Source organism: Saccopteryx leptura, chromosome 4, assembly GCF_036850995.1.
Source record: "Saccopteryx leptura isolate mSacLep1 chromosome 4, mSacLep1_pri_phased_curated, whole genome shotgun sequence".
Lineage (NCBI taxonomy): Eukaryota > Metazoa > Chordata > Mammalia > Chiroptera > Emballonuridae > Saccopteryx > Saccopteryx leptura.
The window spans coordinates 102,237,290-102,264,434 of NC_089506.1; the positions used below are offsets into that span (position 1 = coordinate 102,237,290).

General features: G+C 39.6%; 2 protein-coding genes across 4 annotated transcripts in view; one reads left to right on the forward strand and one right to left on the reverse strand.

Moving 5' to 3' along the window:
* TSC22D1 (TSC22 domain family member 1) overlaps positions 1 to 17,541 on the reverse strand; it is a 155,811-nt gene extending 138,270 nt beyond the window's left edge. For all 3 annotated transcript variants that reach the window (XR_010751050.1, XM_066380858.1, XM_066380859.1), the window contains exon 1: positions 14,672 to 17,541. Coding sequence is in view for 2 of the 3 variants with exons in the window: in XM_066380858.1 (XP_066236955.1) it covers positions 14,672 to 17,541 (2,870 nt within the window). In the remaining variant the exon portion in view is untranslated. The remainder of the gene's footprint in view (positions 1 to 14,671) is intronic.
* LOC136404208 (collagen alpha-1(I) chain-like) lies at positions 16,822 to 20,445 on the forward strand. Its single transcript, XM_066383612.1, has 4 exons — positions 16,822 to 16,935; positions 17,238 to 17,366; positions 17,505 to 18,704; positions 19,284 to 20,445. The coding sequence occupies exons 1-4, from the start codon at positions 16,822 to 16,824 to the stop codon at positions 19,449 to 19,451; spliced, it is 1,611 nt and encodes a 536-aa protein (XP_066239709.1). The 3' UTR covers positions 19,452 to 20,445.
* Positions 20,446 to 27,145: the final 6,700 nt, after the last annotated feature.

Here is a 27,145-nt window from a genome sequence, read left to right on the forward strand (position 1 = left end):
ACACACAATGCAATATACAGGTGATGTGTTGTAGAACTGTGCACCTGACACCTGTATAATTTTATTAATGTCACCCAAATAAATTTAATAAAAAATTTATAATAAATGACAATTAAAATTAAACTTATAAAAAGGGAGAGAGAGAAAAAAAAGAAAATGGAAGACCCAGATAGTTGATGGCTTATCAGCATTGGAGCACTGGACAGCACGGTAGCCTAAACCAAAGACTTTTCTCAACCTTAACCACCTTGCAACCAAAGCAAAATTCTTGAAGAAACAAAAATCAAACAAATATGATAACTTAAAAATCAATTTTTTCAAAATAAATTTGCTAATATGTTTCATTGTACCATCTTTAAAAAATAATTTTTAAAACATAAGAGCAGAAAATACCAATAAAAACTGTCTAAAGGACACAACTAAGAAAACAAAATTAATATTAAGCATAAACAGAAACTTCCTTATGCAAGAAATTGGTCTGAGTTATTCATTTCTTAAAAAAGGGATTAGCCTGACCAGGCAGTGGCGCAGTGGATAGAGCGTCAGACTGGGATGCGGAAGACCCAAGTTCGAGATCCCGAGGTTGCCAGTTTGAGTGCGAGCTCATCTGGCTTGAGCAAAAAGCTCGCCAGCTTGGACCCAAGGTTGCTGGCTCGAGCAAGGGGTTATTCGGTCTGCTGAAGGCCCACGGTCAAGGCACATATGAGAAAGCAATCAATGAACAACTAAGGTGTCGCAATGCGCAACGAAAAACTAATGATTGATGCTTCTCATCTCTCCATTCCTGTCTGTCTGTCCCCGTCTATCCCTCACTCTGACTCTCTCTCTGTCTCTGTAAAAAAAAAAAAAAAAAAAAAGGGGGATTAAAAAATCTGAAATAAGAGAAATAAGCTACCCTTGATATAATTATTTGATTTACTGTGTTGAGAAAGCTAATTGATAAAAATGTCAAAGACAATATTAAGGGAGAATAATCTTTATTATAATAAAATATCTAAATTAGTAATTATCTACAACATACCTTATGCAGAGTATGTATCTAAGGTGTCATTCATTAGTAATTTCACTGAAAATAAAATTATTAATAATTACTTAAATCTTAGCATCTAATAAGGATTTTTAACTTTACTACAGAAATATTCTTAGTAATTTCTATATGTAGAGGTTTACCTTTTATTTATAACATGTTATTAATTTCTTACAGAATAACCTTACTAACCTGAAGCTGGGAAAATGTGAAGCACTTGTCTTATTTTAGAATAAAGAAAGCAATACAGAACAGTGAAATAATCTGTTGATAAATGATATAGTGGAGTCAGGTACAACTAAAAAAGACTGTTTCTTTATATTTGCCCATAGCCCAGCAATTAACATCATTTGGAATTTGTTCTTATGCCCATATTTCCTTAAAATAATATACCAAACATAATCTAACTTTTAACTAATGAACATTCAATACCATATTTTGTTCCTTTGTTTTGTTTTGCCTTGCTTTGTTTTATTTTTACATTTCTAATTCCCATCTTGCAGTCAGGCTATAAAACTGCTACTTTCCCCATGTCACTTTATAGGCCTCAGAATCCCATTTCTTCTTCTTCCCCTTCCTCATCTGCTTTAAGATGATAAAAGCTAGCCAATCTAACATTTAAAAAAAGAAGAAGAAAAAAAGAAGTCTAAAAAAGAACCAGAAATGCTATGCAAAAATAGCCACAAAAAATTCCACATGGTTTTATTTTATGATAACAATTTCAAGCAGTTTTGGAAGCCTTTACATTCCATAGCTGTGTTCCAAAGGATTAGGTTACCAGTGTTCAACCTCTGTATAAGTGGAGTGTTACCATGTGTGGACTGGGTCCTTACCACCTTAGCTTTCCTAATGAGGCCAAGGTCACTGGTTCAAACTATTAGCTCAGACTGCAACCACAAACAGAATGTGCCTCCATTTTCACCACTGACAAAAAAGAAATTACTGAGCTCTCAGACCCCACTAAGGAAGCAACTAGACATCACAAGTCAAGTCAGAACTTTCTTAAAACACAATACTGAGCAAACCACTATACAGACCAAAATCTAAAGGGACCTCCATTCCATATCCAATTAAGTTCAGACTCCTAAATCTTGCCTTTAGGCTTTTCAGAGCAAGTCTTATTTTTTTTTTTAATATAATTTATTTTTATTTATTGACTTGAGAGAGAGAGAAACATCAATTTGTTGTTCCACATATCTATGCATTCATTGGTTGACTCTTGTGTGTGCCCTTACTGGGGATCAAACCCTCAACCTTGGTGTATCAGGATGATACTCTACCAACTGAGCTACTGGGCCCGAGCTGCAAGCCTTATCTTCTCTATTCCTGACTACAGACAGTATCTCCTATCTCCTACCAATTTAGACTATGTTCTTCTCTATAAATACTTCCTGCACCTTAAACGTTTTTAATGTTTTCTCTACTAGAATGACTTGCTAATCCCCCATAGCTACCAGACTTCTCTCAAACATCACCTTCTCAAAAGCATGTGATTTTTACTTTCTAATTACCAAAAGTGCTTTATTAGCATCTCATAATTTATCACATCCTACTTTGTCGTACTTTTCTAATTTGTTGGATTTCTATCCTAAGTCATTACCTAAAATGTTTCAAGCAGCTTACAAAGATAAATATAAATATTACACAATATAATCAATTATAAATACATAAAAAAACTAAAGCAACAAACCAAAAATAGTAGAAAAGTAATATATGGAACCTGTTACCTATTACCTATTCATGAATTCAACAGTGGGCTCCCCTTAAAGACAGAGCTATGTCAAATGGGTACTAGAATTATCAGAGAGAATAACTTCATAAATTATATAAATGTCTAACCACTATGTTGTAGTACCTGTGAAACTAATATTGAATGTCAACTGTAATTGAAAAAAATGTTTAAAAATTTTTAATTAAAAAAAGGATACAAATAGTGCTATGCATATAATTATTAAACTAATTACATCCTTTCAAATACCTAGGAGACTGTAATCTAAGGGCAATTCAAAATGTCCTTTTAAAAAATTATATTACTTTATATGTATACATTCTCAAAATTAAAAAATGGCAAGCAAACTGAAAAAAAGGCACGAATATATAAAGGAATAAGTTAGTTTTGTGGCACTTTAAATATCAATAAAATAATCAAATTACTCACATTTAGTATCAATGATAGTATTGCTTTCATTTTTTAAAAATTTTTATTTATTGATTTTAGAGAGGTGGAGAAAAGGAGGAGGAGGGAAAGAGGAAGAGGGATGGCGGGGGAGGGGAGAAAGAGAGAGAGAGAGACAGAGAGAGGGAGAGAGAAGGGGGGAGCAAGAGGGAGAGAGAAGAAACATTAGTCTGCTGCTCTACCCACCCATACACCACTGGTATGTGCCCCGACCCAGGATCCACCACACTCTTCCTTGGCACATCAAGACAATAAATACTGCAACCACCGGAGCTACCGAGCCGAGGCCTGCTTCTTACCACATACATTTGGTGCTTGCCTGCTTCGGATTCAATCCAGATAAACCCTACGAAAGTTTTAAATTGCCAAAAATCCTACCTGAAGGTTATAACCACTTATCCTTCAGACATTTAATACAACTGTAGCTACAGATAAGAGCTTTTCTGGGAAATTAAGTCATATTTATTTTTACTTTTTAAAAATGAGAAGAGAAACATACTGCTTTAGAGAAGAAGGTAGCAAAGTGAATACAGTATTTTTATAAATTGAGAATTTTGCTAACCAAATTCATTTCCTGTACCAAATCATTTCACAGTAGAAATCACTATCTCCCTAATTTACATCCTTCATTCATTAATAACAGGAAAACATAATTTCCTAATTGGGCATTCCTTATTCTAGGTACACCCCCAGTCCAGTGCAAACTACAGATTCCTTTTATACTAATCTTCCTTGATCATTTAATTAACAAGAGTCAAGGGCCAAATCATGCCCCAATTCAATCTTCAGTCACTTCCTATCACTTCCTGAGACAAACTTAAAGTCCAATTGTTGCATTACTGACATCCAGAATTTTTTATTTCCTCCCATTTTTATTAATATTCTCCTGCCTGAAACATTCTCCTTCAACCCAAAACTTTCAAGTCAGTTCAAATAACCCTGCTTTCCTATACTACACCAAAGGTCAATTCTATTCTATCTGTGAACTTTGAATGTAAATTCCAATGCCATATTGGAAAGCAGAGTTCTAGTTCCCAATCTAAGAAACATTTTATAGCATTATGTCGGAGAATTCACTTAGCCTCTTTGAATTTGTTCCTCCATCTATCGTATATACCAAGAGTTAAGAGAGATCTCAAGATTCCCAACTGATTCTTTAATTTCGTATTTAATGTAGTTTAAAACTGTTATCTTGCCCTTACATAGTCACATACTCTCCCCAGATATATGTTGTATATATTCCCCTTGAGGACAAGAACTGTGTTTGATTAAAGATTTGCTTATATCTTTACTAGATATAGTGACTTATACCTACTCAATAAATGTACACATTTGATAGATTAGTATAAGGGAGACAGAGATAATTTAAAATAGCAGGTCCAGTAACATATCTGGAAAGAACTGAACTTGTTTTCTTGTCGATCAAAACAGCTGTGCCATTTGTGTAATGATAACAGGATGGCAAAGTATTTGGCAGTAATTATAACGTATGTTAGATGTTCACAGGGTTGTTTCTGTCGCATATCTGAATTCACTTAGTTAACAAATATTTCAGAAAATACTATGAGCCAAGCCCTGGCATAAAATGGAAATACAGAGATAAACTACATAGATGGGTAAAGTCCCTTCTCTTATGGAGTTTATATTCTTGGATACAAGAACAAGATTAGCATCCCCATCCAAACTTCCAAGATCACATATATCTTGGAATAATAAGGTAAGAAATATTTGCAGTTCCCAATGCCCTCCAATGCATTTAAGGTGACAGAGGAAACAATAGAATACCTTGGCTCTGATTATATGCTATAGAGGCAATAGATCACAAAAGATGTTAGAGCACAACCTCTGGAACTTAAATTCCAGCTAGCTTAAGTCCCAGCTCCCACTTACTAGTTATGTGACCTTAAATAAGTTACTTAATATCTCTATCCTTCAGTTTCCTTACCTGCAAAATGGAAATAATGGTACTTAATAAATAATGGATAAAGAAGGTTGTTCTCAGAATTAAATAAGTTGATATACATAAAATGCATATAAGTACTATAATTTTCAACTACTCCAATTACTACTACTATATTACTAAAGTAGTGTAGTCTATGAACAAGCTAAAATCAGTACATAGCACATAGTAGAAACTCTACACCTAATTACTGACCAAATAAATGAACCAAAGACTATTTCTTCCTCTGTGAAAACTGAACAAAAGCATCTTATCAACTTTAAGAACTCTAGGACTCAAGAGGACATAATCTATTTCAAAGTGCTTTGTTAAAACAACCCCCCAAAATCACACAAGAATAAGGATTTATTACTATTGCCCCTAGATATACTATCGTAGCCATATAATAACAAAAATGTAAGGCTAGAATTATTTCAATTGTATGTTTATACTTTCAAAGTGTTCCTAACAAGTCAATATGCTGTTTCTTGCCATCTGACTACATAAGAAAGCCTAATAACCAAAGACATTAATTAGGTGAGCAGGGAGAGAATAAAGTCTCCTAACAATAAACAATTTAATAATCAGTCCATCTACAATTTACTAAAAAAATAAATAAATACTTAGGTATATAAACAGATCAAGAGTTCTTCAACCTAAGTAGTGAGCTGATATATATACAAAAATAATCTTGAAGGCACATATGAAAAACAATCAATGCACAACTACAGTGAAATAAACTTTGAGTTGATGCTTCTCACCCTCTCTCTCCCTGTCTCCCTAGCTCTCAAAAAAAAAAAATTGTTGAGCTTCAAGGAGAAGTAAGGGGAGGTGACACAAGGGATAAGCAGGTACAGGAACAGAATGTGCCAAAGCCTAGAGAAAAAAAAGTAAGAATAGTTGGCAACTTGAGGACTGAAAGATGGCAGTGGGAATGCAGAAAGTGAGGGAGGGCATGACTTACAATGCCAGAAGTAAACAAAAGCAAATGGTAATTACTTTAAAAGAAAGGGGAAGGCTTTCAGGGGTTTTGGGTGAGTGATCAGAACAGATTTTCATTTTAAGAATATCATTCTGGCCCTGGGCGACTGGCTCAATGGTAAAGTGTCAGCATGCGGTGTGGAAGTCCTGGGTTCAATTCCTGGTTAGGGTACACAGGAGAAGTGACCATCTGCTTCTCCACTCTTACTCTTCCATCTTCTCTCTTTCTCCCTCTCTTCCCCTCCCACAGCCAAGGCTCAAGTGGTTCGAGCAAGTTGGCCCAGGGCACTGAGGATGGCTCCATGGCCTCACCTCAGGTGCTAAAAAGGGCTTGGTTGCGAAACAACAGAGCAGCAGCCCCAAATGGGCAGAGCACTGCCCACTATTGGGCCTGCCAGGTGGATCCCAGTCAGGACGCATGCAGGAGTCTGTCTCTCTGCTTCCCTGCCTCTCATTTAATATTAGAAAAAAAAAAAAAGAGTATCATTCTGACTACAAGATATAATATTAGAGAAACGCAGAATGTTTGCATGAGGCTAGTAAGAAGCTACTGCAGAGTAAGAAATAATATTAAAATGAGGATGACTAAACGAGAAAATTTGAGAGGCTGGGTCAAGTTTATGATCTGTTGAGACTGAGAGGCCTACAAGAATGCAAGTAGAGATATTATAAAGGCAGATATCTATCAGTCAAAGCTAAGAAGAGAAGTGTGGGCTAGTGATATACATTCAGAAGATGATAGCATACCATACAGATTGTATTTAAAGCCAAAGAATAAATGATTACCTAGGGGAAAGGTACAAAAAGCCCCAACACTGAGAGTCTGATAAAGGAAGTAAATCTGAACAGACTGAAAAGGAGTGACCAGAAATGTGGGAAGAACTAAAAAGGATATCCCAGAGAGAGAGCAAAAAAGTGTGTTTCAGGAAGGAGTAAAGCAAAGGTCAACTTGGCCTAATGATATTGAAAGGTCAAGTAAGATTTCCAGGTCAAAATGACTTGTAATGAAAAAAATATATAGGGAAGTGTGGAAAGCTGGGGAGAAGAAATGAGGACAGCATTTCAAAATAATGTAAAACATGATTTAAATATTATTTCCTCCTGTGATCTTTTCATGAGCATTTAAAGCATATTCTTACCATAACATATTCAACACTAACAACACAGTGACACAGAAAAAACCAACCAGCAGGGCACTAATATTGCAGGATCAGAACAGGTCATGCTTTACAGTTTCATATTTTTTAATGAAACTTTCTAAACAAGAAATAAATCTAATTGTTTTGTAATTCTGAAGCCAATGTTACAAAAACTGAATTTAAATTATTAGAAAATTAAAATAATTTTCCTGAAAAAATCATTTTCATGCAACTTTCAAAAGAAAAAAATTTTTTTAACATTAATTCAACATTTGACTGTCTACTGCAGTCCAGGTATACCACTGTGATCACTTCACCCACTCTTTTCTCATCAATGGTTTATAGGCAAATATTGGTATGTTCTAAAACAGTTCCCATTATTTTTACTAATACATCAATGAAACCTGCCTTCTTTCATGTTTTCAGCCCCTCTAATATTATTTCTGGCATCAGCATTACCTCTTGTGGTCTTTATAAGTAGTAAAATCAGCACTAGATTTTAAATTGGAAAAATGGATTTAAATCCTAGCTCTGCTTTACTACTATTATCCTTAGACAACTCACTTGGCCTCTCTAATAAATAAAGTAAGCTTCAGTTTACTCACCAGTAAAACAGAAAGAAAAGCTTAATTCACAAGGCTGTTGAGATGGGTAAATGTGATAATAAATATAAACTGAATCTAATTTTAACATTTTTAATAATTTTGAAGAACCAAGTTAGAGATTATTCTTATTTCTGCCAAGCAATTCCACCCTTAAAATTTATGTTATAAATTTTATATATCAAATTTGGAGCAATTACTTTGTTAAAATTCACAAACTTCTCACAGTACAATATTCCAAAGTTAAGACAGGTGTGCAATAACAGTAAATACATATACATCTATTTTGTACTTCTTTCCTAAAAATCTCACTAAAATGACAAAAAATCACATTCTTAAAATATAAAGACACAAGGTCACAAAAACTGAGAGAACAGGTGAAAAGACAATAGCAACAAAAATTTGAAAGTTGGAAAACAGATGGCTGAGTGACAAATGACTTAGCAAAACACTAGAAAATCAAATCCTTAGCAAATAGTGAAGAAAGCCAAAAATAAACCCAATTTAAACTGTAAAATCCCCCAAAAGACTCAGGAATTGGCAGTACCACATAACATCTGATGTAGGACGTGAGGAAGAGAGGGTGCTAAAATAAGAAATGAGCCCCACAGATCCCAAATTCTCTTCCCCTACCTCCCCCCCAAAACTGAAAATACATTCTCTGAAGAATATGAAACACAAGTTCCCAAGACTGAGGAAATCAGGCCCAACTAATAGGCAGAACACAGTAAAAACAGGGTAATCGAAAAAAATACTTATGAGTATGCTAAGACTCCTCAAGACCTTTTACCTCATTCTCCCCTGCCCTCAAAATGTACGTAGGACTTCACCTCCATGCAAGAAATCAGAAGAGCCTTCTACAGGGAATCTAACCAGCTTAAGGAAAGACCTGAAAAAACTGACATCAAAAGTCCTCCAACCAAACAGCCCAGCCTAGTTAACTATACAGAAAAGCTAACAAGACTTTGTTTTCAGCATTTTACTTCCCTACTCTTATACACAACCATCAACAACCATCTAAGAAAAGGGTATAACTTGAAAGATAAAGTCCAAAGCAAATACAAACCAAAAATAAATTAAAAAATAAAAATAAAACACTTGAGGACAGGTAACAGAGGGTGAAAAAAAGATCTTAAAAATAGACCTATCTTCTATATAATCATACAGCAAAGAGAAAGTACTATCATTTTTAGAACAGGATACCATTTAAAAGCAAAGACTAAAACAAAAGCTCTTAGAAAGTAAATATATAATAAATGAAAACTCAGTAAAGAGACCAAAAAAAAAAAAAAAAGATTAAAAACAGGAAAGAAAATATGAGAAAATTAGAAGGCTGGTCAAGAAGGTCCATTATCCCAAATAGAAGAGTTGGAGAATGGAGAGAGAGAGAGAGAGAGAGAGAGAGAGAGAATATGGAAAGAATCAATAACTTTATTCAAGAAAATAATCCCAGGATGAAAAGATGCTTCCAGACTGAGAGGTCACATTAAGTATTCAGCACCATGGATAAAAAGAAACCCACATTAGGACCCTCACATTACAAAATTTTTGAACACAGTAAACAAATACAATCTTAAAGAAACAGAGAGAGAGAGAGAGAGAGAGAGAGGAGCGTAAACAAGGGGGAAAAAGGACAAACAAAACCCAGACAAACAAAGGTCACACACAACATATGAGGAATCAAAATGGCTTCAAACTTCTCAAAAGCAATATGGAAGCCAAAAAGCAACAAAGCAAAATTATGAAATATTCCAATTTCCCATCTGGTACTCTTTACCTAACCAAAGAATAAAACAAGTGTCAGGATAAACTATAGTCATTTTACAACATCAAGTAAACCAAGAATAAACATGAGATGGGTCACGAGAAACTTGGGACATCCAACCACAGGAGAAAATGAAGGAACTCCCATGATAAAACTTGTATACCAAGTATAAAGGGCAATCAGTCCATAATGGAGGTCAGAGGGATAAGAGAAAAGACTTCTTCAGGAAGATAAAATTGATAACGACAAGATGTCTGAACATCTTGACAGACGTTTGATTAAAAATTCAATTAGTCATAACTATAGAGAAAATTCAAGGGGGAAGGAGGGGGCTCAATGACAATGAACTCCAGCCAGATAACCCTATGGTAAAGCTACCTGTCAACAAGTCACACTAAGAATTTATTAGCTCTTTAATCTCCTACACTTAAGTGCAAACAGACAACCGAGAATTACCAGACATCTAAGAAATGGCCCTATCACAAAAGGTAAAGCCCAAAACATCTGAAAGGCAACTGGAAGAAAACAGATTACACTGATACATGAAAACTTACAGGCAGAGGGGGAACGACTCATTAACATTTCTATATGCTAAATAGTATATAAAATATATATATACCATATATATTAGTATTGTATTTACTAGATAGTGGGGGGGGGATGGAAAAAGGGAGGCAAATGCAGGACATTGCACAGGATAAGAAAAGTAATATTTTACAAGAACAATGAATAATCAATAGTAATGTAATTTTAACTATTAAGAGGAAGGGGTACCAGCTGAGTAGGTGATGACAACAAAGTTATATCTTCATTTTCCATCCAGGAAGTTAGTGAGGCCAAAAATAAATGCAAGAAATACATTATTTAATACATCCTTATATAGGGCATATGAGTTAGACACAGTTCTGAGGGCTTTCCAAATTCCTTTAATTTTTATTACAAACTTATGTAGTAGGTACTATTTCTATCTTTTTAAATGAACAGAGGCATAGAGGTTAAAGAGGCCAATGTTACATAAAACTAGTAAATGAGGCCCTGGCCGGTTGGCTCAGCGGTAGAGCGTCGGCCTGGCGTGCGGGGGACCCGGGTTCGATTCCAGGCCAGGGCACATAGGAGAAGCGCCCATTTGCTTCTCCACCCCCCCCCCTTCCTCTCTGTCTCTCTCTTCCCCTCCCGGCAGCCAAGGCTCCATTGGAGCAAGGAGCAAAGATGGCCCGGGTGCTGGGGATGGCTCCTTGGCCTCTGCCCCAGGCGCTAGAGTGGCTCTGGTCGCAGCAGAGCGTTGCCCCGGAGGGGCAGAGCATCACCCCCTGGTGGGCAGAGCATCGCCCCTGGTGGGCATGCCGGGTGGATCCCGGTCGGCGCATGCGGGAGTCTGTCTGACTGTCTCTCCCCATTTCCAGCTTCAGAAAAATACAAAAAAAAAAAAAACAAACAAACAAAAAAAAAACTAGTAAATGACAAACCTAAGCAGTTTAATTCCAGAATCCATGCTCTCAACCTATAAAAGTTAGGGACTACAAGGTAAATATTACAATAACCATCTAAAAAGTGAAAGTGATTTTTTCTGGGAAAGGGAAAAATGGAAAGGAAGAAGGCAGGAAGCTTTGTTTGCTTTGTGATCATGTAAATTATCTAACTCTGTGCAGGTACACTCTAAATAAAACTAAAACTTATAATTTAGTATTTCACAGTTAAAGTACTTTATCTGATGCTACCATCCTCAGAAGTAGGCAAAATGTGTGTTACTTCTATTTTATAGATAATTCTCTTCAATAAATATTTGAGGGCCTAGCACTATATTCAGGAGATCAGTATCAATTCACTTCAAGAAATGATGAAGTAAAATAGGTACAAAAAGCAACTCCTTTTATTAATTTCTTTTCCATTTGTCATATAAATTATATGATCCTGCATCTCTAACAACTGCATTTAAAATGAGACAATATATATTTTAAATAGTGATAGAAAAAGGAGAGAAAGTTCTGCTCATTAATTCATTCAAAAAAAAAAATGAGTTCTTACCCTTGAGGAACTCATACTCTTATGGGAAAGAAGGGTAAACATAAATTGAATGTGCGCAGTGCTTAAATAGAGGGACACTAAAGAGTGCTAAGGAAACATTCCTTGGGTGAAGAGAATGATTCAGAGGGAACATCTGAGCTCTCCTGAAGCAAGGACTAGAAGTTTGAACAATTTCATATAAAAGGCTGTACTAATAATCAGAAAATACAAAAGATTATATATCAGTGTCAAATACCTCTATCTTTTCCTGTGTTGAAAAAGTAAGTTCATGCTAAAGACTAAATAAGATATTTAAGACCTTTTTAATGAGACTGAATTTTTAAAAACAAGATATATAATCTTTCTGACTGAGCCATGTTTCCTATCTGTATAGTCTCTCCCAGCAGCCAACTCAAAGCATTTCCCACATGTCTAATAACATTTTAAAATTTAAAGTGTTAAGTATTATTGCAAAAATAACTAAAGAATAACTATCCTTGATTTGTCATTCCACCCCAAAATTTGTTAACATGTTTTCTAAGTCATATTTAAATTATAATGTACCCCTTTCTCCCATAACAGACTAATAGGTGACCAAGGCCAGAAGAAGCAAGTGACACAGAAACTAAAAAAAAAAAAAAAAAAGGTAAAAAGAATTTTTTAAATCATGATCACATTTTTTCTCTTGTAGATATTCTCAAATACCTTTCCAAGGCCAAATTTAAATAAAACATTTCTTTTTTTCAAACTATAGTGACGAAAGGAAATAATCTGCAGTAAAACACAATAAAGAAAATAATGTACATATTTATCCTTTTTGATTTTTACAGGTATTTTAGGGGTGAAAGATTTTTATTTTTCAGAATTTAAAAGACAACTCTGAAACAAAAATTTTACAGATTTGATGATTTAACTTTGATGTTAACATAACAAAAGCTCAAATATGGAGTAAATTCAAAACAGGTAGTCAACTCAAATTACTTCATACCAATATTTAATTTAATTATATCTGAGTATCTCTTTTTGTCTCTAATTTCAACCTTCCTAAATAATTTGTCCCTGATTAATTTTCATCTATATGGAAAATGAAATTGAATTGGAATTACTATATGGAAAAATGAATTTGTACTAATATCTTACTTACACTGGGACTTTATCCCTACAGTTAACAACCTAGTTGAAGGTAGCAACATCTGACTTTGTCTGGAGCAGCAAGCTGTGCAACACTCTATCATGCATGCCCTACCACAAGGAGGAAAAAACAGAGAAAGTCATGCCAGGAGACCACAAAGGATAATTAACAAAAATCATGGCAGGTCTGAATTCAAAATGTGTCGTTTTCATTTATATATTTACTTCACCAGTTGTTTCATTTCTCTCAATTTACCACCTATATAACATGGCTGTTTCTATAGGGACTTCACTCAGATTATACCCTTTAGATTTAGAAAACACTAATATTTGGCTGAATAATTCTTTAAAATTATAGGTGAATATTAGCAATTACAGATGAGTAGAATGATATGATAAAATTAAAGATTTAACAATAATTAAAATAGGCTAATTAAGGAAACTACCTCCTACAAAAGGTCTAACTTTTAAAGTATAGTTTTTGTAAATGGCACAGACTACATGGTTAGGTAACAAAATTTTAATTATATGGCTATTAGGAAAATAATAAAAATCTTGAAAGACAACATTTTAAATTATTTCAATAAACTGTGTCTTTACCCTTTTTAAAAAAAACTAAAAAAAATCATGAAAACTCTTTTCTAAAATTGCAATTCTTTTGAAATATGCTCAAAATTTCCAAAGTAAAAACCACAAAATACATATAATATAAATGTTCTAATTGGTTTGATGAAAGTTCAATCACAAAAATCTCCAACTAATACTAAAATAAGTAAACATCTTTCAAGCTTACTCACAGTTCCACAAGAAAATGTATAGCTTTTGTCAGAACTCCTATGGTATTATTTTGATCAAGGTTAGTCAGACTGGCAAATTTCTGAAAACATTCCTCTAAAGTCTAATTAGTATAAAGCAATGTAGAATCATGAGAGTTCACAACTTTTCTACTAGTCAGCTTCAAAGACACAATTTGATTCAACAAACGTGATTAGCACATGATTTCCAATTCAATTAAGAAAACACCAGTTTAATAGTGTATTTTAGGCTTTATGGGTTTTTTTGATGAGGGAACAAGGAAACAGGTGTAGATTAACAAAAGACTTATTTTCACACCTCTATAAATTCAACCCTCTAGGACTTACTTTCTTTACTCTCTTAAAATGGCTACCACCTTGATCTACTATGCAAAAGGAAAAATTTACAGCACACTACCATAAAAAATAAATATGGTTATTTTGACAGTGTATGCCCTTCTTCCCCACAGAAAACTTTTTATGATTTCCATGACTCCTTCACTGTTCAGACAAAATGGCCATTAAATAAGTACATAAAAGTTGGTTAATTACAGTATGAAGGGAACCTCTATAACCCAGATTAGATTATCTTTCCTATTTTGTCTGACTAGGAAAATCAGGTAGCATCTTTCACAGACTAAGATTAAACAGAGTAGAAATGGAAAGGATTGTCCAATCTAGTAAAGGAGACACAAATGTGGGAACCACACCCCTCCTAAGAAACAATCATATAGAATTTAGTAATTCAAAAGAATAGATTAACTATTATATTTGTTAGCAAAAGTTAAGTTTCTGTTCATAATTAATATTTTTAAAAGCATTTCATAAATAACAAGAACGACTGAGTGCTCCCAACCCTATTCGTAATGCTCAGTAGTATTCTGTCAAAGGTTTACATATTACTTACACCATTTCCTAGCCACCTTGAAACCATTCTGGAACACCTGATGTAGTAAACTTACCACAAAAATGCATTTTCACATACAAAAATGAAAAAAATACGTATTTTAGACTAATTCTGTATTATATACATAAATTATATTATACACACACACATAGCTATCAAATAAACTCAGTCTGTTGAGTATCTGCAGAAATATGGCATGATCTTACCTCTCATCCTCGCCATCCACCAGGGGTGTCGTCAGCGGTAGCACCTTCAACGGGAAAAGAGAAGCAGAGGCTGCTAGGCTGCTGCTACTCCCATCTGAAACTGCTGACATTCCCCCACTGTCACCACTGATAGTCTGAGGTAAGCCAACTAGTGAGGGTTCCGCTGGGCGCCTGGCATCTTCAATTTGGCTTCCAATTGCCTGAGCTAATGATTGTGCAGAGAACTGAGTAGAACTTAGTGACATCTGTTGTGCCAAAGGCAAATTAATATTAGTTGCTATCGAGGGAGGCTGACTAACACTTTGAACCACATTACCATTTTGAGTAGCAGGGGTTTGTGCTATATTCTGTAGTGGTACCAAGTTTGCTGGGGCAGAAGGCATTCCAGAAGGACCAGCTGAACTAACCTGATTTGTAACAGAAATACTACTAGCAGAGGGCACAGGACTAACTGCAGGCAACTGCTGCAAGACCACTCCTTGAGCTACTGATTCTACTCCTTGAGGCTGGGGAGGCACAGTTAACAAGGTACTTTGGGGTGCAATGACCAATTGTTGAGGAAGGCTTGAAGCACTAGTTTGAACTCCCTGATGAATAATCGCAGTTTGAGCAGGTGGAACTATTTGTGAAGATGGAGGAGCACCTTGCTGAATAACTGAAGGTGTGACTTGGGGAGAGGGCTGCTGCACTGCAGTGGGTACATTTGCTTGTTGACCAATATTTGCAATTTGACCGCCAGTGGGTACAGCAGATACTGCTGTTTGAGCCTGACCGATGGGCTGGCCAGATGCCCCTGCAGGTTGTGCTTGGACTGCTGCAGGCTGCACTGGCAGCTGGATACTCTGGGGCTGAGCCATAGGAATCACCGCTGTTCCCACTCCCACTCCTGCAGAACTGGGCTGCCCAGAGGACACTGCTGTTTGAAGAATGGGCTGCTGCTGTACATACTCTGCAGTAGGAATCTGAGTCACTGCTTTACCATGACCTGGGGCCATCTGTGTAGAAACAGTCGATTGTTGCTGTCCATACTGTATCTGCTGGGGTGGTGCCCCTGGAAGGGGAGCTTGCACAGGAGGAGCCATCTGAGAATATGGCAATTGGGGTTGAGCCAAACTAGAAACTGAAGGCTGCCCTAAAGCTGAAGTTACCCCAATCACATTAACAGGCGAAGGCTGGATACCAGTTGCAGCATTGAGAGTGGCTAGTGGAGGTACTGGTTGAACACCTTGCTTTTGCTGATAGCTCAGTTCTTGAGATGGTAACTGTCCTTGCGAGATCTGTGGCTGAGAAACATTCTGTGATACACCCACTGCTGAAATACTCTGTGGACCAGTGCTACTAAAATCCATCTGCTGAAGGGTCACACCTTGAAGAGTTGGTTGTTGTTGTTGCTGCACCACCACAGTAGGGGCTCCCATCTCTCCACTTCCCACACTCTCTGTGTAGTGACTCAGTGTGCTGACACTACTGCTCACTGAACTCCCACTAGTGCTCTCCCTCTCAGAAGTCGCTTCAATTGGATTTTGTTTCACAGTTTCCACCACTTTATTTATCACCACACCTTCCGTAGCGGGCACAGCATTTTCTTTTTCATAGAACTCAGTGCAAGTCCATCTACCTTTTTTAAAGGGTTCAGAACTAGAATCTAACTTCACAACTCTGAACCTTGAAGTGTTAACTGTTGGTTGTTGCTGCTGACTTGTACCTGATCCCACAGTCATCCCTGCAGCTACATTAGGGACACTGTTAACAGCCGAGGAAGAAATAATACCATTGCCCATGCCACTCAAGATATTAACACTGCTGTTAACTCCAGGCCCCGCACTCACACTAGCAGTACTAGGAACATTGCTTGCATTTACATTAGCATTACCAAGCATGCTGCTTGTCACATTAGGATTAAAACTACCCAGAGAAGTAATGTTAACATTATTCACTGTATTAGTGCCTGTAGCAGAATTTATACCTATACTGCCAGTAGTACTGGGAGCACGGACATTAGTCATTACAGATGCAGGTGAGCCACCCGATGATGCAGCAGAAGTTGGTGCAGCTGGTACAACACTGTCAGAGCTCCCAGTTGTAGTGAGTTTTCTAGATACTGGGCTTGAGGGTGGCCCTACAGGGATGGATGCACTGGCCACACCAGCATGGGATGGATGGTGGTGCCCATGGTGGACATGGTGCCCATGATGAATGTGATGGTGATGATGGAGGTGGTGTGGATGAGCACTCCCATTGATCACAACATTCTGTTGTGGAAGGTGAGGCAAATGAGGCTGAGGAAGGTGGGGTTGGTTGGGAGACACTGCCCCAGGTGTCTCAGCTTCCTGGAAGTTATTTAGTGTCTCCTCTGAGGAGCTGCGTTCAGGTTCCCCTAAGTCAGTAGCCCTGGAAAGCGACACATCAAGGATCTCGGAAGACGACAGATCCTCCGTGTGAGATTCATCCAGATCATCATAGCTCTCCGTGTCCTCTGCTATACTGTTGTTAGAGCTCATGCTGGCGGAGATCTGAGCTGGGGTAACGCTAGTTATCTGGAAGCCACTTTTCTTTTTCATTTGAGTTCCGCCTGGTGCAAGAGGCTGTGTCTGCAGCTGAGCCTGCGAAAGCAGGTTCAGGCTTTGTGGAGGCGGAGGCTGTGGTCCCGACATACAAGATGCTGCAGGAGGTGGCGGCTGGAGCAGCGACGGAGGTGCAAAATCCTCGGAAGATGAGGCATTACTACCAACACCGGTACCTGCTGCATTGGGAGCAGAAGCGCTGCCACTGCCGCTGCCCCTTCGAGGGAACATTGCCGGGTGCGCCATCTTCCTAGCACTAATGTCTGCAGCGGCCGCGGCGGCGGCGGACTCAGGCGGCTGGTGCATTGTGTTGGGTACGGGGGGCGGAGGAGGCGAGTGCAATTTCCTTCTGCACGGTAATCTTTGTATTCACAACGCCGGGGAGGAAAACGGGACCCGACGCTCCGCCCGGCGCGATCCCTCCTTCTTCTTCTCCTCCTCCTCCTCCTCCTTCTTCTCAGCCGAAGGCGCCGGCCGCTCCTGCCTTCGAGGGCGAGCTTCGGGGAGGGAGGATGAACGAGGGTGAACAGGGCGGCCGGGGACCCGAAGGGGGGACCCCTTCAGTCCTTCACCATTCACTTTCCCCTCTAGTCTCACACCCCCCTTTATATCCCGCTTCCCGGGAGGTGCGGGGCGGGCGGGAGGGGACGAGGGGAGGAGGCGACTGGGGAAGGGGCTGGGGACACCGGGGAATGCCCACCTTCTCCGGACAACTCGGGAGCCACCTCAACCCCTCCTCCCGTCGCCCCGGCGGCGGCCGCTGCAAAACCCTCCCGGGCGCTCTGCACGGAGGCAGCGCGGAGCGAGTGTCGCCTTCCCCTCGCCACCCCCGGCGAGCACCGCGCTCAGCGTCGCTCAAACCTGCCCTCCCGGCCCCGCTGGCCCCGCTCGGCCCTCCCTCCACGCCCCGCGGACCCTTTCAAACCCCCCGGGCTCGCGGTGGCTGCTCCAGCAGGAAACACTGGCCAAGGCTGGGGCCGGGGCGACGAGACTCCGAGCGGGGCGGCGGCGGGGCGCCCGGTACGGTGAGCCCAGCAACGAGGCGCGGGCGGGCGCGCAGAGACGCCGGGTCCTCGCGGAGCACGGCCGGGCTGCGGCGGCGGCGGTGGCAGCGGGAGCCCAGGGACCGCTCCATCACTGGCAGCCATGGAGCCCGAGCATTTTCCTCCCTCAGGGCAGGCGCCGCGGCTCGGCACACGTCCTCGGGGAGCGAGGGGCCGGCGCCCGAGCCTCCCCGGCGGGCGGCGAGACGAGCGCTGGGCGGGCGGTGCGAGCGCTCTCGTCCTCTTCCTCCGCAGCCGGCTCGTCCTCACCCCGCTGCTGCCGCGGTCCGGGCGGGAGGGGGCCGCGGGCGGCGGCGGCTCCTTTCTCGGCGGCGTTGGTGGCCAGACGGGCTGGTGCAGCGACTGCAGCTGACGCCGTTCAAGGGAACGAGAGGTGGGGTTGGTCGGTGTCGGCAAACGGGGCGGGTGAGTGCCGAGGGAGGGCAGCGGGCAGGGAGGGGGCCGAGGTGGTTGTTACTAGCGCTCTCCTCCGGCTCCACGGTATCCCCCCAGCCTCTCGCGGCATCGGGAGAGGAGGGACCAGCGCCCGAGCGCAGGAGGAGGAGGGGCGAACGCCGGCGAAGAAGGCGGCGGCGGGGGTAGGGGGCTGGCGAAGGAGGAGGGAAGATGGCGTCTGCGCATGCGCTCGGGCGCCGCAGACATAAAGCCGGTGGGGCGGGGCACGAGGCGACCGGTGTTCGGGCCTTGGCGAGCGCCCCGAGTCCCGACGGAAATTGCCGAAGACTGGTGGTGCCGATGCTGGGAGGGTAGTGGGGGTGGGGGCTTTCGGCACGGGAACGAATCCGGGTTGGCCCGTAAGACAGTGCCCGAGTGGGGGTGGGGCAGGACGAGGGGCGCGCGCAGTTAGGTGTGTCCGCTCTTTTTTCACACGCGGCCGTCGCGCGCGCGGGCACGCGGCAGAGAAGGGAGTGCGGCCGCGAGGGTGTACGCGCCGTGGGGGGTGTCCCCCGCCTGCAGAATGGATAATGAGGCGTTTCTCCGCAGCAGCAGCAGCATCACGAGTTTCAGTTCCCAGGAGTCCGCAGCTGCCACCGCCACGACATGAGTCAGGCTTTCTTCGTCCGCGCGTGGCAGAGCCTTTCTTCCACTCGCCGCACCTGGGCTCTGCTCTGGCCGGTGCCGCCCTTGCCCCCTCGGAGGGTGATGCCCTAAGCGTCCGGCGGTGCGGAGGCCACAGAAGGCCGGCTCCTCACAATAGGTGCTGCCTTTTGTGCGGTGCAGTTGTGGCTGCCATGCGGTCCCCTCGCCCTTAGACTGGCAAGGACCAGCCAGCCGGGCAGATATTGCAGCTGTTTGCAGTTAACTGCCATAGCTCCTCCGGGGTGTTCTTAGAAATGGAGAGCTTGCAATCGGTCCCTACCTGGAGAAAAGAAGCCTCCCGGCTCAGTAAACTAACTGACCTCAACAGGTGGAGCTTATCTCCAGCAGCCAAGTCTTTTCGTTTAACTGTCCAGGCAGTTAGACAAAGTGGTCTAGTCGGCGTGGCCACATGAGTGCAATGATAAGTGAAGACTACCTTTTAGAAAAGAAGAGAACCATCGGCAATTCTAGTTTTAAAACAAAAACCTGCAGGGGGTCTGAGTGTAGTTCTACAAAAACAATGCCAGGTTTGGTTGGAGGCGATTTACTGTAAATTGCTTCCCTGTCATTAACATGTTAAAACAGTCTAGCTCTAAGCATTTTTTTTTTTTTTTACTACTAAGCAGAAATATATTTCTTGCCCAGGAATTTTAAAAAAAGATAAGTGATATAGCAAACCCTAGAGAGAATTTTTTTTTTTAACTTAGGTTCTAAGTCAGGGGACTAAACGTTATGATTAGACCTGATTCAGGAACTTGCACAGACTCACATCTACAATCCTGTTTGAGGAGTTTGTTACAGCATAAATGGCTGTAGTCTTTTGCAGAGTTGTGATAGACGTCTAGTTGTCAAATCAACATGTTACTTTTAGGTTCCTCCAAACTTTTTCCCTCATTCCATCTCAAAAATGCATGTTATCATTCTGTTATATAATGGAATAGAAACATACTTTCAATAACCCATGTATATCCTGTATCAAAGCTTTGATATACTGTTACTTTTTCAGTGTCCTCCGGGGACTAAGCCCAAAAAGTAGAACTACATTTTTTTGAACGTTAAATTGATAATATGGAGTACAAAGCTTAGGTGCTAAGAAATAGTGAAAATGATATGCAATAAAAAATATTTCAAAAGATTATACTTGTTTTGTGATATCCATAAATTAATGCGTGAAATGATTGTATTTTTATATAACTGACCATTTGTGTATTTTACAAAAATACCCCAAAAGCTTTTGTTTCTGATGATATGCCTGTAAATGGCTGCAATCCAGTGTTGAAATGCAAATCTAACATGCTTTTTCAACAGTTTTTGAATGGAAAATGGAAACTTTACTAACCAACTGAAACTGCAGTGGAATATTGATGGGCAAAATGTGTTTCTTTGGACTACCGTCTGAAAGAAAATGCTCTTGGTCACTCAAAATGTTGCCTTGGGGCACCTCAATACCCTCTGATCCTGCTGATATGGTTACAAGCAGAAGAAACACATATAAAATTTTTACCCGAAGTTGAAAAATGAGTTACTGAGTAATCCTATAAAAACATACTTGTTCTGATAGCCTAGACCTAGAGTAAAGGGTATTGTTGTTTTTGACTGTTTTAATGTTGGGGTAGGAATATTTTTTCTTTTAGAAGAGTTTTTGTTTTAGATACTTTCCAGAATAACGTAAGATATAAGAAAATATGATTTTTTAAATGTATTTCATTTTTGTATGCCAGTCACTTTCAAATTCCTGTTTCAGCTGCATCATATTCCACTAAGATATGCACTTATGGAAACCTGAGTGTGAAAACAGCTGTGTGTGTGTGTGCCAACATGCACACGTGTCTTACCCAACCTCTCTCTCTCTAGTTGCCAACATTTCTATGACCAGCAATACATGAATACAAGTACATTAAAACAAGAAAAAGCGGCCCTGGCCGGTTGGCTCAGCGGTAGAGCATCGGCCTGGCGTGCGGGGGACCCGGGTTTGATTCCCAGCCAGGACACATAGGAGAAGCGCCCATTTGCTTCTCCACTACCCCCTCCCCTCCTTCCTCTCTGTCTCTCTCTTCCCCTCCCGCAGCCAAGGCTCCATTGGAGCAAAGATGGCCCGGGCGCTGGGGATGGCTCCTTGGCCTCTGCCCCAGGCGCTACAGTGGCTTTGGTTGCAGCAGAGCGACGCCCGGGAGGGGCAGAGAGCATCGCCCCTGGTGGGCGTGCTGGGTGGTTCCCGTCCGGCGCATGCCGGAGTCTGTCTCTTGTCGTTTCCAGTTTCAGAAAAATACAAAAAAAAAAAACAAGAAAAAGCACGTAATGAGATGTTATCATGTTACTACTATTTAATTGATAAAGTCTGGATTTATGTCTATTGCTATGTGCAGTGGTGGGATTCAAATAATTTAACAATCCATTCTTTGCCCTAATGACCATTTTAAGTATAAAAAAAGATCTACCAAAAGGTAATTTATTATTTCATGCATTTAATACTTAAGATCAATAAAAAGTACACAAAACTAGATTATAAGAGTTTTAAAATATTAATGAAAAAATATTAAATAATACCTGACAAAAACAATAAAACTTATTTAAAAATATTTCCATATTGCTTCTTGATTAGTGTCCTCACTTGCAATTTTTTTCATCTATGGACCGAAAGAACATTACTATGGGCGTTTAGAATACACTGTTGTGCAGATGAATGATATAAAAGGGTAAGGAATGTAAATTTGAAATTTCCATATTGGGTGGCTGCCCAAACACCCACCTTAGAACCCTGATTACAAGTGGCATTTTAACAACTGGTTTACTGAACTCAACAAAAAATTAGGTATCAGTTCTGCTGAACTGGTGCGAACCAGCTGAGTCTCCCCATTGGCTATGTGTAATAAAGTCATAAATCCTTAGGACCCAATACTTAGAGTTATCCTTTGCCTTTTGAAAGACTGAATTTTGCCTGTTATATTCTGAACATGTAACCCTGAATTACTCTCTATTAACTATAAGGTGAATGTGTAGTGCAGTGTTCACTTAGATCTAGTTACTGTGACGTAACAAATTGTAGATTTGGCTGTGTTTAGTATTTTTTCCTACCATAAAGTAGAAAATTTGCTGAAGATTATAATTTCCCTAGTTGTGAGAACCAAAATAGGTCAGTATTTAAAGCCAAGTAATTCTCCAGAAGTAAAACCCTCGAAGAGCAGGAAGGAAATACTTATACTCAGAATGACTGCGAGAGGCAAAGATTTAAAAAGTAATGTGTACAGAAAATATCCCACTATTCCACTCCAGGAATTATCCTGGCTAACCAGTGCTTCAGTCATGCAATATTACTTATCTGGAACTTTAAAATGTCATCTGAAAAAAAATTCAAATCTTTATTTTTAAATCAAGTTTTTAAACATGATGTTAAGAACAGAAATTCAGTCGAGCCTTGGCCAGATAGCTCGGTTGGTAGAGCATCGTCCTGCTACACAAAGGTTGCAGAGTCAATCCCCATGAGAACACATACAGAAATAGATCGATGTTTTTCTCTTTCTCTCCCTTCTCTCTCTAAAATCAAGTAAAAAATAATTTAAAAATCAATCGAGCCTGATCAGGTGGTGGCGCAGTGGGTAGAGTGTCAGACTGGGATGTGGAGGACCCAGGTTCGAGAGACCCCAAAGTCGCCAGCTTGAGCATTAGCTCATCTGGTTTGAGCAAAGCTCACCAGCTTGAGCGCAAGGTCGCTGGCTTGAGCAAGGGGTCACTCTGTCTGCTGTAGCCCTCCAGTCAAGGCACATATGAGAAATCAATCAATGAACAACTAAGGAACCGCAATGAAGAATTGATGTTTCTCATCTCTCTCCCTTCCTGTTTGCCTGTCCCTCTCCCTCTCTCTGACTCTCTGTCCCCCCCCACACACACACACAAAAATCAATCAAGTAAATTTGAAGATCTAACTGTCTTTATTGAGCAATTTATGAATCAGGCAACATCCAATCTAACAGGTAGAGGTGCTCTGAAAGCTGTACAATACAGAAGGCTTTTATAGGCAGAAACGGTAGGACAAAGTTATTAGCAAAAGAAAAGACAGCATTGTTTCAGCCAGGGTTACCTTTCCTTAGGTAACCTTAAGGGATTGCTTATTAGGCAGGTTGTTTCAGCTTGGGGAAAAATTATAGAAGGTCACATGACAGATTACCTCACTGGTACTGACCAGAAAACTCCAGACTGACCCATTAAGATTACATTCCTGGAGAAGCTTGAAACTGAAGTTAGGTCATATATTAAGTCTACAAGTGACTCCATTTTGGGCCTTTGGTTTTCTCTTTAACAACAAGTTATACAAACATGAAAAAATCACATACTTTGACGTGTAAAGAAACATGGATGGGGATACTGCAGGATATTTATAAATGCTGTTTGGCTTTCGTAATACCACAAAATGCTTATTTTGAAACTTTTCATTCAAATTTCAATGAGTATAGTTTAGCTTATAATAATTGATCAACCTTGTTGAAGTGTTTGTTAAATTTTGAATATGTTTCTGGTTAGCTAAACAATATTATATAAAGGAGATACATTGATAATACAAAAAACTACAGAAATTTTAATTTATGGTTCAGAGAGCACACTGATACACATTAGCTCATTTAACTCTACCCTTGGAGAGAGGAGGCATTATTCTCATTTTAGAAGTGATCACAGAGCAGTTAAAACACTTGTCCAAGGTTTATGCCTAAATCTGGATACTCAGATCCTCCTAACTTTAGCTTCTATGCCTCTGTGTTGAGGGATTTTTCTGAAAAAGCTAGGGACTAGTATTTTTCAAAACTCTCTTAGAAATTAGTAATTGTTCTTTCAATGTTTCCGAATGCCAAGGAAAACATGCTGCACACACACGAATTGCATACAGCATTCCTTCCACATGAAGAGGCTAAAAGACTTTTTCTCTGAACCAATGTAAATGTTACAAATTCTTCTACAGTCCATCTTTTCTGACCTATGAATGTGTTAATTTGGAGACTTTTCTTACAACTTAAAAAATCATTTCTAACTTCAGCTACAAAACTGAAGTGACACTGAAAAAGAAATGATTTGTTAATTTGAATTTTTTGAAGTCCATAATCACATAACACTCCAAATCTCTCCAGATAATAGCTCTTATTTATTTAATGCCTACTCTATACTATACATTATTCTAAATGCTTTAAGGGTTTTATCTCATTTGATCCTCAGAATTGTATAAAGTAGGAACTATAATTATCCCATTTTACAAATGAGGGAAGTGAGGTGCAGAGAGGTTGAAGTCTTACAACTTTTCAATAAGCCGGGCGGTGGTACAAATCTCTGTGATGCAACCAACCACCCCTTCACAGCTACCTCCCAGGCATATTGTTAAATCAGCCTCTTGCCAATTCTAGCTTGCAAATTAAATTTCTATAGAATATTCATCTTTTAATTTTTCTAATTAGACATCTCCCAAAAATCTAGGAGCACTGTTATTTTCCTGATGCAGAGATATTGTAAGAAAGAATGCACACTCTAGAGACACTTCTGCGGCCACATAGGAATTAGACATAAATGAACAGAACAGAGATTTGATAAGTTGGATGATCCTTCACTGATCAAAAACAGATGTTGAATGCTTGGGAAAAAAAGGCATTAATCACACATAATTGAGGAAAGCTGTCTATACAGGACAGGATAAATGTTTTCCCATTTTGGCAATTAGCTTTTTGAACATGAGAGCTTGTAGAATAGAGGCAATAATAACCTAGTCTTTCCAACATGGTCTAAGGACCAGTTTGTATTTGTACATCTTTTTGAATACTTAGTTATTGAAATATGCATTTGTTATATTTGTTTGTATCATAATTTTAATAAGATCATCTTTTTACTATACATGAACCCAAACCAGGTCAAAAGTATAAACATTATAGTAGCCAATATTTCTTTGTATTTAAAAATGAAGTTCACAGATACTTAAGACATATCACAAGTCTCAAAGCTCAAGGGAAAACCAATAGCTGTTGAGACATTATTAGTATAAATTTTCCTTTGGTCATTCATCTTCTCCCTCTGCTCTGACTTACCATTTAGGAGAAGAAAATTGATAAAAATAGTTTTTAATAACAAATTAATATTCCCAGTTAATTTCATTATAGAAGAAAAACAGGAAATACAAACCAAAATCTTTTCTGTTTTTAATACTTTTTAACCATTTTTTTCCCATTGATTTAAGAAAGTAAGAAAGGAAGGGGGAGAAAGAGAGAAGCATCAAGTTGTTGTTCCATTTAGTTGTTCCATTTAGTTGTGCACTTAGTTGTTCCATTTAGTTGTTCCATTTAGTTATTGCCCTGACCAGGGATCGAACGAGTGACCTCAGTGCACCAGTATGATGCTCTACCTGAGCAACCTGGCCAGGGCTGATTTTAATTCTTTAAAAAAGAAGAAAATAAAATCTTAGATGCATGCAAGCAAAATTGGAGTCAAAAAGCATAAGATAAAATTCTGTTAATATCATGACCACAGAACATTAAAGGTCACACTACTGTTTGCATAAGAAAGGTGTTTACAAAACCTTTCTATATGAATGATAAAGTTACAATGATTAATGAAGAAATGTTGATATTTCAAAGAAAAACATGCTATAGAATTTAGGAGAAAAAGTCCAACAAAATTGATTTGTTTTATTACATGTAATATATAAACATTTGTCAAACTGAAGAAAACTAAATACATATACAACTGACTCAACCTCTTCAGTGAGTTAAATATAAAGTTAATTGCAAAGATGCCAGCAAAGCTTTCCATCAAAAATTGGGAGAGAGCTAGTTGGGGGGGGGGGGGGGCAGCAAGTGGAGGGGGGGCAGTTGGAACACCCAATGAGCCCGAGCCAAAAAAAAATTTTGATAATTTTAGAAAAATAAAAACAAACAAGCAAAAAAAGGAATTGAAAGAGAAGGTGCTTTCTTGCCCCAGTTGTTTATAAACAGGAATGGGATCACATGATAATGCCAACTCATTAGTTTAACATTGAGTTTCTAAACACCTTCTTTATTCAAGTCATAACTGACATACAAAAGTGGTTAATTACACCTATATTAATACATGTTTTAAATAATAATACTCTGTTACCCCAATGTCGATTCCAAATTATTTGATAAATAACAAGAGTTTTGAAAGGAATACTTACAACAAAAGCACTTGAGAAAGGAGCTAAGTTTTTTGTTTTGTTTTAGATTTTATTTGTTCATTTTAGAGGGGAGAGAGAGAGAGAGAGAGAGAGAGAGAGGGAGGGAGAGAGAAAGGGGGGAGGAGCAGGAAGCATCAACTCCCATATGTGCCTTGACCAGGGAAACCAGGGTTTTGAACCGGCGGCCTCAGAATTCCAGGTCGACACTTTATCCACTGAGCCACCACAGGTCAGGCTGTTTTATTTTGTTTTTGTGACAGAGACAGAGTCAGAGAGAGAGAAAGAGAGGGACAGACAGACAGGGAGGGAGATGAGAAGCATCAATTCTTCATTGTGGCACCTTAGTTGTTTATTGATTGCTTTCTCATATGTGCCTTGACCAGGGGGCTACAGCAGAGTGAGTGCTCCTTGCTTGAGCCAGTGACCTGGGGTTCAAACTGGCGGGCCTTGCTCAAACAAGATGAGCCGCACTCAAGCTGGTGACCTCAGGGTCTCGAACCTGGGTCCCAGTCCGACGCTCTATCCACTGTGCCACTGCCTGGTCAGGCAGAGCTAAGATTTTTTATTCTGTCAGCATATGATAGGAAATCAGTAAATACTTGTA

What these genes read in the sequence shown, in the direction of transcription:
- LOC136404208 (XM_066383612.1), top strand. Translation starts at nt 16,822, where the DNA reads ATGGGATGGATGGTGGTGCCCATGGTGGACATGGTGCCCATGATGAAT. An exon ending in CGGCTGGAGCAGCGACGGAG is followed by an intron (nt 17,367 to 17,504) that starts GTGCAAAATCCT and finishes TAATGTCTGCAG; the next exon opens with CGGCCGCGGCGGCGGCGGAC. An exon ending in GGTGTCGGCAAACGGGGCGG is followed by an intron (nt 18,705 to 19,283) that starts GTGAGTGCCGAG and finishes GTTTCTCCGCAG; the next exon opens with CAGCAGCAGCATCACGAGTT.